Source organism: Buteo buteo, chromosome Z (assembly GCF_964188355.1).
Source record: "Buteo buteo chromosome Z, bButBut1.hap1.1, whole genome shotgun sequence".
Taxonomy (NCBI): domain Eukaryota; kingdom Metazoa; phylum Chordata; class Aves; order Accipitriformes; family Accipitridae; genus Buteo; species Buteo buteo.
In genome coordinates, this window is record NC_134204.1 from 87,554,539 (window position 1) to 87,570,225 (window position 15,687).

Consider the following 15,687-nt stretch of genomic DNA (forward strand, 5'->3'; position numbering starts at 1 on the left):
GAATCTGGCAATGGAGATGCGGTTTTGCTGGATGACATGCACTGTTGAAGCTAGTCAGGATGCACGTGCGTGACACTGGGTTCTGAAAGACACTGTATAGCCACGGTCCAGGATTGGCCCTCTGACCTAGCCAACCCTTGCATTTTCTTTCCAGAAGCATCACTGTAGATAGCTCTACATTAGAAATTTCTGTCAATAAGCAAGAGTACAAAAACATTCACGTGTGCATTCTTTTCATAGGAAGATATATCTTCAAGATACTTGGAAGAAATGGGTAAACGGGAAGGTAGTCTCCCTCCAGAGTATGTTAAATTGTTGAAGGTTAGTGAGTTAAAAAAAAAATTACTCTTCATGCATGTTTTCTTTCATATTGTATGGTTTTTGCTTCCCATTTACTATGAAATTAATTCTTGTTTTAGAGCAAAGGGGATGGCAAAGATGGAGTCCCACCAAAAGTAGATGAACGAGATGAAGTAAGACTTACACTTTATATTGGAAGGTGAAAATAACCCAGTTATCACTGAATTCCTAGGAAAATTTAAATGTCACCTGTCTCCCACTTCCTGGGATTTTTGGGAGAGGGCTGTGGGGTGCCGGATAACATAGGTACTGATAAAACTAAATAGAACTTGGCACAGATGTTTTTAATAAAGAAGTAGGAATTTTCAGGACACTGACTGAAGCTGGAACAAGTCAAATAGATGCACATAGAGGTAATAATAACAAAGGGAAGAAATAGTAGCTGTGTATGCAGGGGTCTCTTTGTAATATCTTTAGCAAAGATGACTTGAATTTCTATGCTTAGAAAGAGAATTCTGTAAGCCAGCTTAATTTTACTGTTTATAAGCTTACCATATAAAAATGAAAGCTTATCTGAAAAATCAATTGACGAGTGAGGGGAAAATACCTTTGTTTTTTCTGTGCTTATGAGGTCATTGTGTGAGTAAGCATGGAGCACATTCAGATTTTAAACCCAGTTTGATAGCTTTGATTTTTGAACTTTAATAGTCGTAACTTAGTTTGTGTTTTCTTTCTCAGAAACCAATGACAGATGATGAGCTTGCAGAGGCCCTGTCTTCTGACTTTACCTGTAGTACTGCTTCTGCTGAAGAAAAGAAGACAGGTCTGACAGAGGTATCGATATTTTTCTTGCCATTGCATGCCTTTATTGCAATGAAACATTGCCATTTTTGTCTTAATACTTCACTTTAAAATGATCTTGACAATTTTCCCCTTCTTTTTATTTTTGCAAATTTGCCTGTAATTTCATATATCTTGTAGAAACCGAGTAAGGAAGGAGAAATTGTGCAAGCACAAGCAGCAAGTTCAGTCAAGACCTCAGTTCCTCCTAAGGAGAAGAAAACAAAATCAAAAGAGGTATACATAGTAATTCTTTGACTAGTCAACTTCTAATTAAAATATACAAGCACATGTCGCATTTTATGTGTGCCTAATCTTGTAAAGATGCTCATCATCCTCATTTTCTGTTGTAAATCCTGTTTATTGTAGAAAGTGTAGGAATAATAGGAATTGCCATTGCTCAGACTCTGCTGTACCTTAAAGATCTGGCCTTTGTGGGTCAGATGATTTTCCTTCTGCATTCTTCTGCAGAATAACTGTGGTTCTTCTGACTAGAGGCAATTGAGTAGAAAAATGTATGTGTTTTCTTAGCTATGAGAGGTACGTTTAAAACTTGGATATGATGTAGTTTTCTCATGTTTTACAAACCTTTCTTTTTTCCAATGTAGAGAGCAAGTGTGACCTTACACTTTCTGGGTTTGCCATGTCAAAGCACACGCAATTATGTTATGTGATACTGTGCACTTTTTTGCTTTTCTGGTTTTTTTTGTTGGGTTTATTTTTTTTTCCTTTCCCCCCCTCTGTAAGAGGAGATATGTCTTGATTAGACTGTACTAATCGTATCACATAATTTGCTGCATTCTGCAATGTGATGTTAAGGAAATCAGGTACGGCCAAACAGAAATGACCAGTCTGGTGCTGGCTGTTAACTTCATATATTGTGTAAAAGATAAGTAAGATAAAACCTGTGTCAGTTTCAAGAAATAATGACATGTTTTGCATATTCTCTTAAATACAGGAAATTAAAGATGATGCAGTGGAAGCTCTTCTTGATACTCTTGGTGGACCTGAACCTGAACCTGAAGAAGATCCTACCCCTGTTGTAGAGGTGTCAGAGGTATAATCTTACTCCTTTTTACAGCAGCTTTCAGACTTTCCCATGGAATCCAGAGTACTCTTTATTAGATAGTGTACAAATGTGTAAAATAATATCAAAGGCCTAAGGAACGTCTTGAGTCTTACCTGATTAAGAAAATTAAGAAATGAAGAAATCCTGAGTGGGTACGGGTAGAATAGAATATAGCAAAATGGTCTGGAAAATGATAAGCATTTCATTTGGCTATACAAGCATACATACATACACCTTTCCTTGTGTTAACTATAGTTGCTCTGGTTTTTTCCCCAAGCACTGGGTACAATTTATAGCAAGCTTTTGTTTTGCACATATTTGATGTTTGATTTTTAATTAACTTTTTTCGGGTTTTAGTGCATGTACTCCTTTCTCCATCAGACGCCATTACCTTTCTAATTTGGGTCTTGCCTTTTGCTGTGTCTTGTAAGACTTTGTTTTTCTTCAACAGCTAGATTTTAACAGTAGCCCTGGGTTTGCATGTTAAACTTTTACTTTTTAGTTTAGTTCTGCAAACTCTGCCTATAAGCCTACTAATACCAGTTATTTTCCCTTGTCTTCACTTACAGCTTAGAGAAAACAAATGACAGGGAAATAGTAGAAAGTCATTTGTTGCTGAGGGAAGATGTTGGAGCTCAATTTTGACAAAAAAAGAGCATGTTGTATTGGAGATTTAGTCAGTCTGGGCCTTCAGATAACTTGGTGGATGGATTACTTTATGAAGGAGGTCCAGAGAATTAAAAGCTGTGTTTCAGTAGCAGTGATGGAGAAAGAGAGAGAATTATGGCTTGTATAATCCAAGTAATGAAATCCAAGGAAAACTGAGGATTTTGTACACCCCAAAAATTCTGAAAGTACCTGCCACAAAGTTACGGCTCTAAATAGCATCCAGAGGTTTTTTAGAATTTAAAATAATATAGCCATATTCACATATGGTACTGATTCTTAAACCATGGTGATTCTACCACAGAAATTTGATATGAAGAAATTGAGGAATTTTAATATCTTGATATATGGAATAATTTTATCTGATGCTGGTACTTCTTCCGACAGTACGCTGAAGAATCTCAATAGTGAAGTTGAATGTAATTCGAGTTTTTATTTTAATTTTTCTAAGTGATTTTTTTTGTTCTTTTAAGGCAAAAGCTAAAGAGAGAAAAGAAAAAAAAGCTGGGGAACGTGATGATACAATACCTCCAGAATACAGGTTAACACCAGAGTTGGTAAGTTTTTCATATCTCCATTGCTTTGTAAATAGGGCACTACATCTGACGCTTTCTTTCATCACAGAGAGGGAGAGAACGTGGGGAAAACAAGCAAAACTAGTATTTAATCAGTGGCTTTCTCCTGTTGGTCATTTTTGTGTCTCTAGTTTCCTTCCTTTCCCTTGTGGGTGTGACTGGGTTTTTCAGGTATTCTGAGCAAAGATCTGATCTTCCCAGGTCACACATTCCTTCTCCAAGAGTGGTATTAGTTGTTTCTCATACTAAACCTCAGTGTTGTAAAATCCATCCCTTTACAGAAGTGCCCTTGGGTATCACTTTGTAATGTAACCTTGAAACACTGTTGTAAAATGGTATGAAAAGTACACTCATTTTTTAAGACCATCACTTCAACTGATGGAGATTTGTTCAAAGTTAAGCAAAACAACAATAGAACTGAAGTTCATAAAGTCCATAAAGTTCAGAATTTAAAGTTTTTGTGATGGTTGTTAGTATAACTGATGTTAGCAAGGTTGCTATATAAACTGGCCTTGCTGGAGCTGAATATTAACATTCTGTTTTGAAAGGAGCAGTTTTACCCCTCTTTTTAAAATAGATTTCAAGACTGCCTGACTACAGACCAGGGATTTAACCCCCTATTTGTTCAAGTCCAAAAGTTTGTCTTTTGCACTCAAAGCTTGTTTTACTGCTGGATGAATTCCTGCTGGTTTACTATGGAATTAATTCCTGCCACATATTGATACTGATAGGAATGAACACTTTTTAGTCTCTTGGCCCATTTGTTCTGTGCTGACATCACATGTGCTTTTTTTATCCACTTACCTGGCCATGTAAGAATTCCCCATGTTTAGGGGAATTCCTGTTACTGTGTCACTGATTTAATCTTGTGTGTATCGTTTATTTTATATTGTTTTGCTGGTGATTATGGAGTATGGCATTTCTTATAACAATGGAAAAATGTCAATAATACTTACTTTACTTTTAGGATAAAGATGGAAAACCAATATTGCCAAAGCCTGAAGAAAAACCTAAGGTTAGAAAACTGACAGTATTGTAGGAGTGTGAATAGATACCCTGTTTTCTCCCTCTTTGTCATCACTTCTCTCTGTGCCATTATGTAAGTCTCGTGGTCTGCTTGTGTGTTTACTTCCTTGCACAAAAGCTGCTGATCTGAAGTGTCAGGTGAAGATTGGTTTTTTTGAAATTCACTGGCTGTGAATTAAGAGCTCATAGTAAGAAAAAGGTTTAGAGATTACCAAGACAGGAGAGACTTACAGAAATGACTGCTGACACAAAGAAAAACTGTATGGACAGTTAGTGTAAGGTATTGCATAGAAGTCTGTTGGAGCTATTGAAGGACAGAGAGGTGAGGCAGGAAAATCTTCTGTTTTCTTGACAGTTTCCTCTCATTAGTCATCAAATATAAAGGAACACAACTGGAAAGAAGGAAGAAGCTGCTGTGGACATTTTCCTAATCACAAAGAACAACTTGGACTTTGCAAAAAGTATCCATTATGGCCTAGAAAGTGCAAGATAGAATGAAAAGATTGAAAGAGAAAGTTAGAAAGATTGATTTAAAATGCAGAGAAAGAAAACAAAAATTAGGAAAAGCAAAGGAACTGTGCACTGGAGAAACTGAGGGCTTCACTTTGGACATACTGTCAGTTGAGGAGTGCTGCCAAAATTGAAAAAGTACAGAAAACCTCCATTCTTCTGAAACAAGTGTGAAGGTCAGGACCAATCTGAGCAAGAATGACACTGTACCTTTTTAGCAGAAATGTGAAGTCATTTGTGTTATTCAAGCTTGAAATATGGAGGAACGCAAAGGCAGTGATGAAAAGACTTTATGTCTCTAAAATTTGTGTGTCAGGTCTTAGACATGCAGTCATCTTGAGTGGGTGATATATGAGAACTGTACAGAAGGAACACCTGCTAAGCATGTCATAAGGAAAAAAATAGAGAGCAGCTACGCTCGGAGAGAAGCAGGCACTAATGTTAGGAGACAAGCCTTTCTGTTTCACAGGGAGCACAAAAGAGATGGCACAGAAAAAAAAAAGAAATGCTCCAGAAGAGGAATGTGGCATAAGTTAAGGGAGGTTGGTTCATAGTTTGACTAAAGTCCAGTACAAAACCAAAGCAGAAAATAAGCTCAGAATCATGAGGTCTTATGCCAGAAGAATTAAGTGGTTGGTAGAAGAATAAGTATCCCTATCTTCTTCCACCTCTATCAATCAGAGACACACATATAATTGAATAGTTGTTCTGTAAGTGATTTACAGGGGTATTGAAGTCATATGTTACAGTATTTTTCTCAGCCCTATGTCACTATTTATAATTTGAAGAAAGCGATTTTGAACAACATGTGTTTGCCAGTATTGCTGTGGTATCACCTGTGATTTAGAACTGTGAAACCAAAACCAGTGAAACAAAGAAGTTAGGTCAATGGCTGAAAAACCTTCATTCATTTACACTTCTTCCTTGATGCCTGGTGAATACAAAGTTCTTCTTCCTTCATGATTTCAGCTGGGGTTTCTGTTACTTTGAGCCCTGACTCAGCATACCCTTAAGCACATGCAGTGGCATTACTTTTGTGAAAAAAGTTATTATTGCCTAAATGCTTTTTTGATTTAGTGGTTGCAAGAGGAATTCAGATATTATGAAAAGTGAGGCCTTATGTGATGAGACATTTTATAAAGACTTAGGGGCACTAATCGACAAAGGAAGGGAAGAAGGAGGGAAAATAAGAGACTCTCATTTAGAAATGTCATTTTACATATGAATTTGACCAAATGAGCCCTAACCAATTAAGTTACACGTAGCAAGAGAATGGCAATCACTGCTAGCAAAGATTTGAACATTTAGGTGTAAACAATAGTTTGAAGGATCCTAGGAGCTTTAGTAATAGGTCACAGAAGTTTATAGATCACATAGTACTAGATCACATAGTATCAACAGGTTGTAATAGATCACACAGTCAGGACCTAAAACTGCAGTTTATTCACTTTTCCCTAAAACATGTGCAGTGTAAACCACTGGGTGTCAGCAGTCAGTGCACAAGCTAAGAGAACTCCCAGGTGACACTGCCTCTGAGGGAACTCTACTTCTGCTGGAAAAAAAGAAATAAAATTAAAATGGGAGAATCATAATCTGATGGTGCTGCTTTCCACTACCAATATGTAATTGATACTTGAAGTATTACAAGAACATGATGCTGTTACAGTAAATACTATCTAGTAAATATTAGCATTCCTTTTTTTTTCTCATTAAGAGGTTGTATTTACCTTTTCAGTAGCCCTATAAACAGTATTGAACATAATGTTCTCTACATTATATTGACTTTTGGTAACAAAGCAACTGACGCATTCTGAAAAGTGGTTTTCTTAATTTTATGCACTGCAAAATTTGCTGGTTTGTTGCACATAAATGTGAAAGGTTATTTCGGTGTAGGCTACAGAAGTTTTCCTGCTTTCTGAGTAGTTGAAATATAATTCTTGAAAAAATAAATTAAAAACAGGCAGTGAGTCACCTGTACCACATATGTCTTTTTTGCAGCCTTTGAGTGAATCTGATCTTGTTGATGAATTTTCAAAGGACTTTGCCTGCCCTGCACAGCCTGCAGTCCAATCCAAACCATCAAAGCCCAGCAGCACATCCAAAGTATGTCTTTCTACTTCACTGAAGATGCTAACACCTGATAGTTTTGCTAAGACTGGATAATGCTACTATTCTTTCAAGAAAAATATTTTCTTCTGTTTCTGTCTCCCCCCCACCCCCGCCCCCCGGCCCCATTGTCTTCAGTGGAACATGCAGTATTAGCACTTAGTCTTTAATTGAGGGGCTTCTACCTTTAAATTTAGATTTTTCTGTCTTGTTTTGTACTGTATTTAAAAAAAAAAAAGCTACTTAACAGGTACGTTTTGGGTTTCTCAGTGTATTCAGTAAAACGCAGTAAAATTTTTCTGTTTCAGAAGCCTTCGGATCCTGTGTCTGCAAAAACTACTAAGGATGAAGTAGTCCCTCGTGCCACAGCTTGCACTGTGCAGTCTTCAGCTCCGTCAGCTGTGTCTTCAGTGAGTAGTGTTAGCTGGAGCTAAAGGAAAACTCAGTGCTTCGTTTATGCAGTGGTATAGCACATTTTCAAGATGCTTATTTTAGTATTGCATATTCTTCCTCCATAGAGGTAAGCCACAAAGGCTGAGTGCTTTCCAAAAAAATCAGGTCAAGCACAAAGTGAACAAGGAAGGTCAGTGACCTTCTTAATAGAGGAAGTCAAACTAACAGTTCTTGTGGTCTACTCTAGCTTTTAATGCTCTAAAAGGGATGCTGTTTGTGAACATAAGAGATGCTGCAGGGAAAGACAAATTCTACCAGAAAATCATAATTGTTGTACTGAATGTTTTGGAAGATTGCATTAACGGCTGACATTCTTGCATGTCTTCTTAGAATATATATGCTTCTATTAAAAAACTAAAACAAACAAACAACCCCCCTGTGGAACATTTTAGCTGTGAGTAAATCTTTAGAAAGGAGAAGCCTGTTTACAGAGCAACCTCTGTCAAAGTTTCCTTATGCTTTGAACTCAGCAGATCCCAAGTATGTGAAGACAATTAGGGAGAGAAGCATTACAGTTTTATAGTTTACTTCTCAATTTTTACCTTAAGTAATGTGTGGGTGGCGGTGGTAATATGTGAACAGGTTTTTTTCTTCAGCTGCAGCTGAACTCCAAACTAAGAATCGTTTTTTTATTATATTGATACCCTTACAGGTTGGTCACGTGGCAGATGAAGCCCTGGAAGCCTTGTCCAGTAGCCTAGGAAAGAGGGAGCCTGATCCAGTTGAAAAGAAACCTGCTGTGGACAAAGTTAAGGTAGAGAAACTATCAGACCTCCAAAAATAGACTGTTAATGTAATTGTCTTCAGCATTACTGTATTTCCTCAGGCTAGAAACAATCTAGAGATAATATTTTCACTTTTTTTAAAAAACAAAATTTACTTGTGAAACCGGTTGTGTTCTGCTTAGGAAGTACTAGTAGGATTTTAACACAGTGAGTACCTTTTCTTAATAATTTTGCCTATTAACAGTACAGTAGTTCTCTCAGCTTCTGAAAACTGCATTTCTATAGTGTTTTACTGCTGAACCAAAGCAGAATTAACATGCACGTTAGAGGTAGCATACTGTATGGTCCCTTTTCAAAAGGAACCAAATTTATGATGAGTTGTTTAAATTAGGAATAATTCATAAAACTTTGGATTTTGTCACTGATCCTGTTATTTTAGCAGAGAGCCTCATAAGCAAGTCACTGAAATATGTATGTTCTGTCTAAGGGAATGCTGTTCATAGTCACAGTCTGAATGCCCCCATTTGCCACTCCAAACCATGGGCCAGATGATATTGACTAGAGCCAAAAATAGAAAGGACAGTTCTTCTGCTGGGCTGGAGCTCTATCAAACAAAAGTTCCCACAATTAGCTTTACTACCTTTTCTTAGTTGTCATCTTCCAACATAACTTGATGGGGGCTAGTCCTTTTTGAAGTTGGCTACTGATTTCTCTGTTCAGCCTTCCTTTGCATGCAGCCCAGATAGCTGTTGAGTGGATTTCACAAAAAAATCAAGAATTAAGGCTCAGAGGTATAATGCTATTTTGTTATTGGTCCATGCTTGTCTATTTACTAAACTCTGTAGATCTTCGTTGAAATAGATGAAGCTACTTCTGACATACACAGGAAGAAACAGGCAGAGAAATGAAGGCTTTTTCAAGAGAAAAGGCTTTCTTTTAATTTTCATGAGATTTTTATCTGGTAGTTGGATTGAATTAGACTAATTGGAATCAGTAAACTGAAGACTTTGAAAGCTTGCTCATGTGCATTTCTGTTAGGATGTAGTAATTTGGTTTTCTTAATACTATTTTTGTTTTGCCTTCATAGGAGAAAGCCAAACAGAAACAACACAAAAAACTGGGTGAAGATGAAGAAACAATTCCTCCAGAGTACAGATTAACAGAAGCAAAAGTAATTTATTTAATGTCTTGTCTTAGTCTTACTTCCCTTTCATTCTTCAGAATATGTGGATGAAACTGAAACTCCATTTTATTTTGAAATGTTGATGTTTAGTTCAGCCATTTTTATAGTATATAAAAATTGCAGTTTATAGTTCCTGAATATCTGACATCTAGCATTAGATGCCTACATAGGCACAGAAGTGGTTTAGATGTAAGTACCTACACATGAATAATTTTGGCTGAGATCAGTGCACTGGAGTCTTTTTAGCTTTTTGTATTTTAGAACTTAATAAATTGTGATTGGTCAAAGCTGTTAAAAAGCCCAATGCTTCAAGGTGGTATCACCACACGACTCATTTGACATAAATGAGTTGCTTAGGTATAGCCAAGACTTGCACAACACCTGCCACAGCTGCCATTGTGAAAAGATACGGCCTTTGTGGACTCCGCATCCAGGAGTACTGTTACCAGTCTGGGAGTTGGGATTTTATTTATTGATTGTGCTATCTCCGTCGAAATTGAACAATGAAGTAGGGAAGCTCAGAATCCCACACATGTTCTTAAGTTACAGGACCTGGATTTTTTTAAAGGAACCTAGAGTAACAGCAGTAGATGCTAGAGATTACTAGATCCATTGTTCAGTGAACGCTCTCAGAGTACTTGTATTGCATGGTCATTTAAGGACTGCTTAGTTTAATATAAGGGGATTTTTGTTTTGTAGGATAAAGATGGGAAACCACTCTTACCAAAACCGGAAGAAAAGTTCCAGGTAAAAAAGTTAATATTCAGATAAATGTTGCATTCATTAATTACTTACCCAAATGTCAGGAAGGTTTCCCAGTCTTCAGTTGAAAAATGGAGATAGAGTGTGTTACCTGCTCACTTTTTAATAGATGAAAAGGCTTAAAAGCCTCTTCTTTTTTTCTTTTTAATCATAGCCCATGAGTGAAAATGATCTTTTAGAGGGTTTGACAGAAGGATTTTCCTGTTCTCCGTCGCCCTCTGCACCATTACCTACACCAACCGTAACAAAGGTGAGTGTATGTGATTTCTGAAAATCTGTTTTATTTTCAAATTTTTTAAACAATCTTGATAATTTATTTGTTTCCCTTAAAATTTATGTAAAATTTCCTAAATAAAATTCAATAACTAAAAATTAAATAAGTATTTAATAAATAAGTAATTTTTGCAATAAAGTAATAGAAGAGCAGGACTTTAATAATAAGAAAAAAACTAGGTAAGTTAGTTGTCATATCTTTTTACCAGTTGCTTGCATAAGTAATGCTCTGGAGTTGAGAATTTTAGAAGTGTTACTTGGGAATATAGAGGGGCTTGGGGAAATCTTACCTCCTCTGAAGTCACATTAAACCTACCTCTGACTTAAGCTGTGCCAAGGTTGAGATGGCAGACTGAATGTGAACAAATTGAGATGCAAAACAGTTGCAAAAGCTTCTCAGGGAGGGGTTTCAATCTGAAATAAGTAGAGCTTCTAGGAAAAATAAAGTCCTAGAAACAAACTGTATGGGCATTGCCTTTTCAATGCTTGGAATTTGATGCATATTTTTCTCTTAGTCCTTGTGTTATTAATAATGCTGTGTCTTGTTTCAGAAAACCAAGGAGGGTGAAAAGCCTGCAGATTCCTCAGACATTATCTCTGCTGCAACAGTTTCTTCAGTGCACTCAGCAGCTCCTCTAGCTTCTACCTCAGTAAGCAACCTCTTCTGTAGATCCTGATCTCAAACTAAGAACTGACTAGTGAAGAGAGAGAGGAGCATGACCCGGCCAGTTTTACCAATATAGTCTGTTGCAAAGTTGAATAATTTATTGCTAACACTGGCGATTGGGGGGAGGAAGATGTTCCCTCTGTGGGGGAAAAAGTGTGAGTTTCTGGACACTTCATGTTCAACTGACTGCAAAGACTGGTGTGCCAATTTTGTCCGAGTTCTGCTCGCTGTCGTATTTCAGCCTGCCTTTGAAACCTCCTCACCTGTGGTTGGAAAAGGAAGTGCCCAGTCCTGTCCTGATTCCTCCAGAGTTACTGAGGACATCAGAGGATGCGTGCATTTCCTTGCTGTGGGTCGATGCGGGTAGTTACCTATGTGCAAGTGGTTCCATTTTTAGGCTTGGGCCTTTAGCTGAACCACACCTTTCTTTTCCTGGTTAGGTAATGAGAACATTTAAAATAATAACAGTGTAGTCATTACCGTAGTGGCAAAGTCATCTTTTAAGCCTCTAAGAGGAGGAGTTCGAGGTTAATGGCGGGACAGGCAGCGCCATGACCTCATTTTAATACCAGGAGAACTTCCCTTCTTTGCATTTAGTGGCAATGTTGCTGGCTCAGTCTTTCTCCATTTTGATCTGTGCAGTGGGAGCTCCCTCTAGTGTTGCCAGCCTAATTTGAAAGGGGAATACAAAGCTCCTCCCATCTGGCTTTTAGTTGATTTTAAAAGGGTTTTTTTTTCTAACTCGTGTTTGAATAAAACTGGTGTAAATTAGCAAAAGACCATAAATAATGTGAAGATAAAAATGTTAATAAGTTTTAATTCAGATTGACACTTGCTTAGCAGCTAATCTGCAGTGATAATGATGTTTGCAAAATGAATGGCAATTACCAAAACCAATATTTTCATAGAACTGTGCTCATTAGATCAGTTAGGCTTATGTGTAACAAAAGAAAGCCATTAAAATAAATTCCATAACGCCTTCTTGAAATTATGTTTTCTGGAGGTCTAAATATTCTGTAATTTTTTTCCCCAGCTATTGCACTACATTGTAATTACAAAGGGAGAGCTGATTGTTCATTGTTCACTAAAGTTGACAGTTCATTAGTCAGTACTTATATTAGCTTGCTGAATTAAATTATTTTTACAGCAGATTTGCTTTCATGAATGTGTTTATACTTTGTTAGGGAGGAAAAGAGATGGATGAAGCCTTGGATCTCCTGTCCGATTCCCTGGGAGAGAGGGAACCTGACCCTGATGAGAACAAACCAGTTGTGGATAAAGTAAAGGTAACAAAAGACATTCTGAAACTTATGCAGCCTGGGGGAAAAAAAACAAAAAAAACCCAAACAACAACAACAAAACCCAAATCTGAGATACTTACCTTACTTCTTAGAGATTTTTTTTTTAATGGTATACTGCAATACTTCTATACTTGTAGGAGTATACGATGTGATTTTTTCAGATGTAGGAGGAAGGTTACTAGGAAAAAAACCCATACCCTTGTGTTGTCCTACGTGTAGGCATATCAACCACTCTTCAGTCAGCTGCATTACTGTGTGTTTTGTGACAAATGTTGAATTAGTTAATACACTTTAGCCGCTTGGAGGTAAGTGTTGAAATATTACAGGAAGTTTGCAGTAATTTGATTTCAGTGCTTTTTATTGTCATTATTCTAATTATTTTTCAGATGTCTTCTCTGGCCTCTGTTTCTAATATTAATTTTGTGGCCTTCTTTTTGTCAAACTTTGACTTCTATAACCCCCCCAAATACCAAGTTCATCAACAGATGTGTTAATTTAATCAGTCCCATTTTTTAACTTACTTGTTTCTGCTTGTTTTGTCTTCATTCAGTTTTTTTTCGTATAAGTGTATAAAGACCTTTCTGCTAATAAGAAAATCAGATGCATTTCTGCATAATAGTGGTAGTAATAGCAAAATGTAAACTGAAATACTTAAGGTAAAGGACATTACTGGGGATAAAAAACACCATAAGCTGCCAATGAATAAATTTAGGCTGGAATCTAGAAGGAGATTTCTAATCTCAGACCAGGCTCCATTGTGGAGGTTGTTGGCTGCCTTAGGAACACGTTTATACAGTCTGGGTAGCGTTGTCCCTTGCCATAGCAAGGGAGCAAACGTTTGAGATGTGAGATCTCAGCAGCTCCTGTGCTTCCATGGAGCTGTAGGAGCCCAGCTTTCTTCATGTGTTGTTCTTTACAAAGGCATGGAAAATGCTTATATTCAAAAAATGCAAAATAAAAGATAAGAGATCCTTAAAATGTCTGTGTTAACAAATACAAAAATATTCTTCAGCGATATCCTTAAGAACCTACTTGTATCTAAATCAGGTGTCTTGTTCGGCATGTTTCTGGTATGTTTGCCAGAAATCAAAACAGCATAGATTGAAATATAAACGTACTGGAAGGAATGCTTCCCTCCTTGATGCAGTTTTCAGGAGCGTGTGGTGCTCTGCCTTCTAGTTGTGTTAGATTTGAAACTGACTCTGGCTCCTAAGTCTGATGGGAAATACAGGCCACTCTTGATCAGTTTGGGTGTGAGGTGGATAAGTGCCCTGGGTTCTGCTAAAGGTACTCAGATGCATTCACAGGTAAGACATTGCAGGAACATCAGCTTTGTGTTAAAGCTACAGTGCATGGAGAAGATTTGATGCGTAAGTGTGGAATGACTCCTTTTAGTCATATTGTTGAAAAGCAGAATTGAAAGTTGACATAATTATTTTTTTTAATGTTGGGATGCTGCTGTATATTATATATATATACATTTAACTTAGTAAATATGAACACTTATTGAGAGCTAGTAGTTTAGAACTTTCAGGCATGAAACACACTTCATAGTGAAATAAATATATGGGGTTTTTTCTGGTAGTTTTAAAATTTTAAATTCAAAGAAGGCATCTGTCCTAAGTTTAATGAGCACTCTGACTTACTGTTTGCTAATATTTCTAACATCAGTATTAAAAGTTATTAATAAATTAAATGCTTTCAGGAAAAAGCTAAATCTGAACACAGAGACAAACTTGGAGAAAGAGATGATACTATCCCCCCTGACTATCTAAAACTTCTGGAGTCAGGTGAGCAGGTAAGGAAAAGCTTTGTTAGTTTTTATTTGCAACACCAGAAATTTGTGCATATGAGCCAGTCTGTCCTCTTTGGAATTACGAGAAGAACAGGGAAGCTGAATAAGTGAGTAAATCTGTGTACTATATTAATGTATTTGGGTTAAACTTGTAAATACCCTATACTTACAGAGTAGCTCTGTATATCCTTGCATACATTTAATTAAAAAAAAAACAAAGGAAAAAAATAGTTGTGGTTTGCTTTGTTTTGTTTTAATTAGGCAATCTGAACAAATAAAAATCACTTTGAGCCACCCAGTAGCAATCAATATCCTGGAGATTTAGCAGTATAGATTCCAGTTACACTGGCTCAGTGTTTTAGGTGCTCCAGAAAACCAGGTGAAAAAATGAAGTGTCTCCTTTTAAACAGCTTGGCTCTGTAGTCTGCTTTTAAACAGGAGAAGCTTGCAAACTGTGGGTAATAACACTTAATTCATTCCAAGTAGTTTTGTTCCAAGTCTGGGGACAAAGTGCACATACAGGTATTACCTTGGTGGTATACCTAAAGCCCTGTAAAACTGCTATTCACTGGAGCACGTGACTGCTCTGACAGTGATTTGATCTTTTGTGGATCGGGAAGCAGTTTTTACAGTACACTACAAGGATAGAAAGATGATACCGCAGACGTAGTCAAAGTAACAGACCATGAAAACACATCATGATCTGACTTTGACTACATAGCACGAGAAAGAAAGAAATCCGTTCAGAACGGTGCAACTTTATGGGTAATCTGTAAACTCCCAGTGTCATACGTAAGTACTTGTATCTTAAAACTAACCTGACCAGTTCAAAATGAGGATGTAATTTTTCTTCTTCCCAAGGGTGAACCAGTAAAGCCAACAGCAAAGGATGATGTGAAACACAAAGAACAAAAGGTAACATTTCTGATACTTTTGTTCTGTGTTTGTTTCATGCTGTGTGCTCTGATCTTTTCTTTGAAGTACTGTCATTGTAGGCTCAAGGTGTGATTCCTTGCAAATTCTCCTAAATGTTATTGAATGCAGTAGGTAACAGTAACAGTGTGGACAGTAAAACTTTTGTGAAGAGTAAGTCTTCACAGTAAATACAGGTTTTATGCACAACTACACTATGAACATTAAGGTCCAGCATTCAAAGAAATTGTGTATCTTGGAAACATCAAATAGACATCTCTGTTCTAACATATGTGTAGAGCTCAGGTATGTTTTTTTTTTAAGAAAGGGATATTTAAAGCAGACATAAATTCCTGAAACATTAATTTGACTGTGGGATGTATTGCATATTGTGTGACTTCAGAATTAAAATTATTGCAGAAGCCTACAGATGACTCTGCAGCTATTGATGCCCTGTCAGGTGACTTTGATACTTGTCCAAAGGCTCCTGCCAAACCACAGCACTCAAAGGTAGGACATTTTCT

General features: G+C 37.0%; 1 protein-coding gene across 6 annotated transcripts in view; it reads left to right on the top strand.

Moving 5' to 3' along the window:
• CAST (calpastatin) overlaps positions 1 to 15,687 on the top strand; it is a 65,248-nt gene that overhangs the window by 43,198 nt on the left and 6,363 nt on the right. For 5 of the 6 annotated variants that reach the window (XM_075021110.1, XM_075021107.1, XM_075021111.1 and 2 more), the window contains exons 10-27: positions 241 to 321; positions 420 to 473; positions 1,039 to 1,134; positions 1,282 to 1,377; positions 2,099 to 2,197; positions 3,349 to 3,432; positions 4,418 to 4,465; positions 6,985 to 7,089; positions 7,401 to 7,502; positions 8,198 to 8,299; positions 9,358 to 9,441; positions 10,153 to 10,200; positions 10,370 to 10,465; positions 11,040 to 11,138; positions 12,340 to 12,441; positions 14,162 to 14,254; positions 15,113 to 15,166; positions 15,584 to 15,673. In XM_075021110.1, the coding sequence (XP_074877211.1) occupies positions 241 to 321; positions 420 to 473; positions 1,039 to 1,134; positions 1,282 to 1,377; positions 2,099 to 2,197; positions 3,349 to 3,432; positions 4,418 to 4,465; positions 6,985 to 7,089; positions 7,401 to 7,502; positions 8,198 to 8,299; positions 9,358 to 9,441; positions 10,153 to 10,200; positions 10,370 to 10,465; positions 11,040 to 11,138; positions 12,340 to 12,441; positions 14,162 to 14,254; positions 15,113 to 15,166; positions 15,584 to 15,673 (1,533 nt within the window). The remainder of the gene's footprint in view (positions 1 to 240; positions 322 to 419; positions 474 to 1,038; positions 1,135 to 1,281; positions 1,378 to 2,098; positions 2,198 to 3,348; positions 3,433 to 4,417; positions 4,466 to 6,984; positions 7,090 to 7,400; positions 7,503 to 8,197; positions 8,300 to 9,357; positions 9,442 to 10,152; positions 10,201 to 10,369; positions 10,466 to 11,039; positions 11,139 to 12,339; positions 12,442 to 14,161; positions 14,255 to 15,112; positions 15,167 to 15,583; positions 15,674 to 15,687) is intronic. The other variant, XM_075021108.1, reaches the window with a different exon arrangement.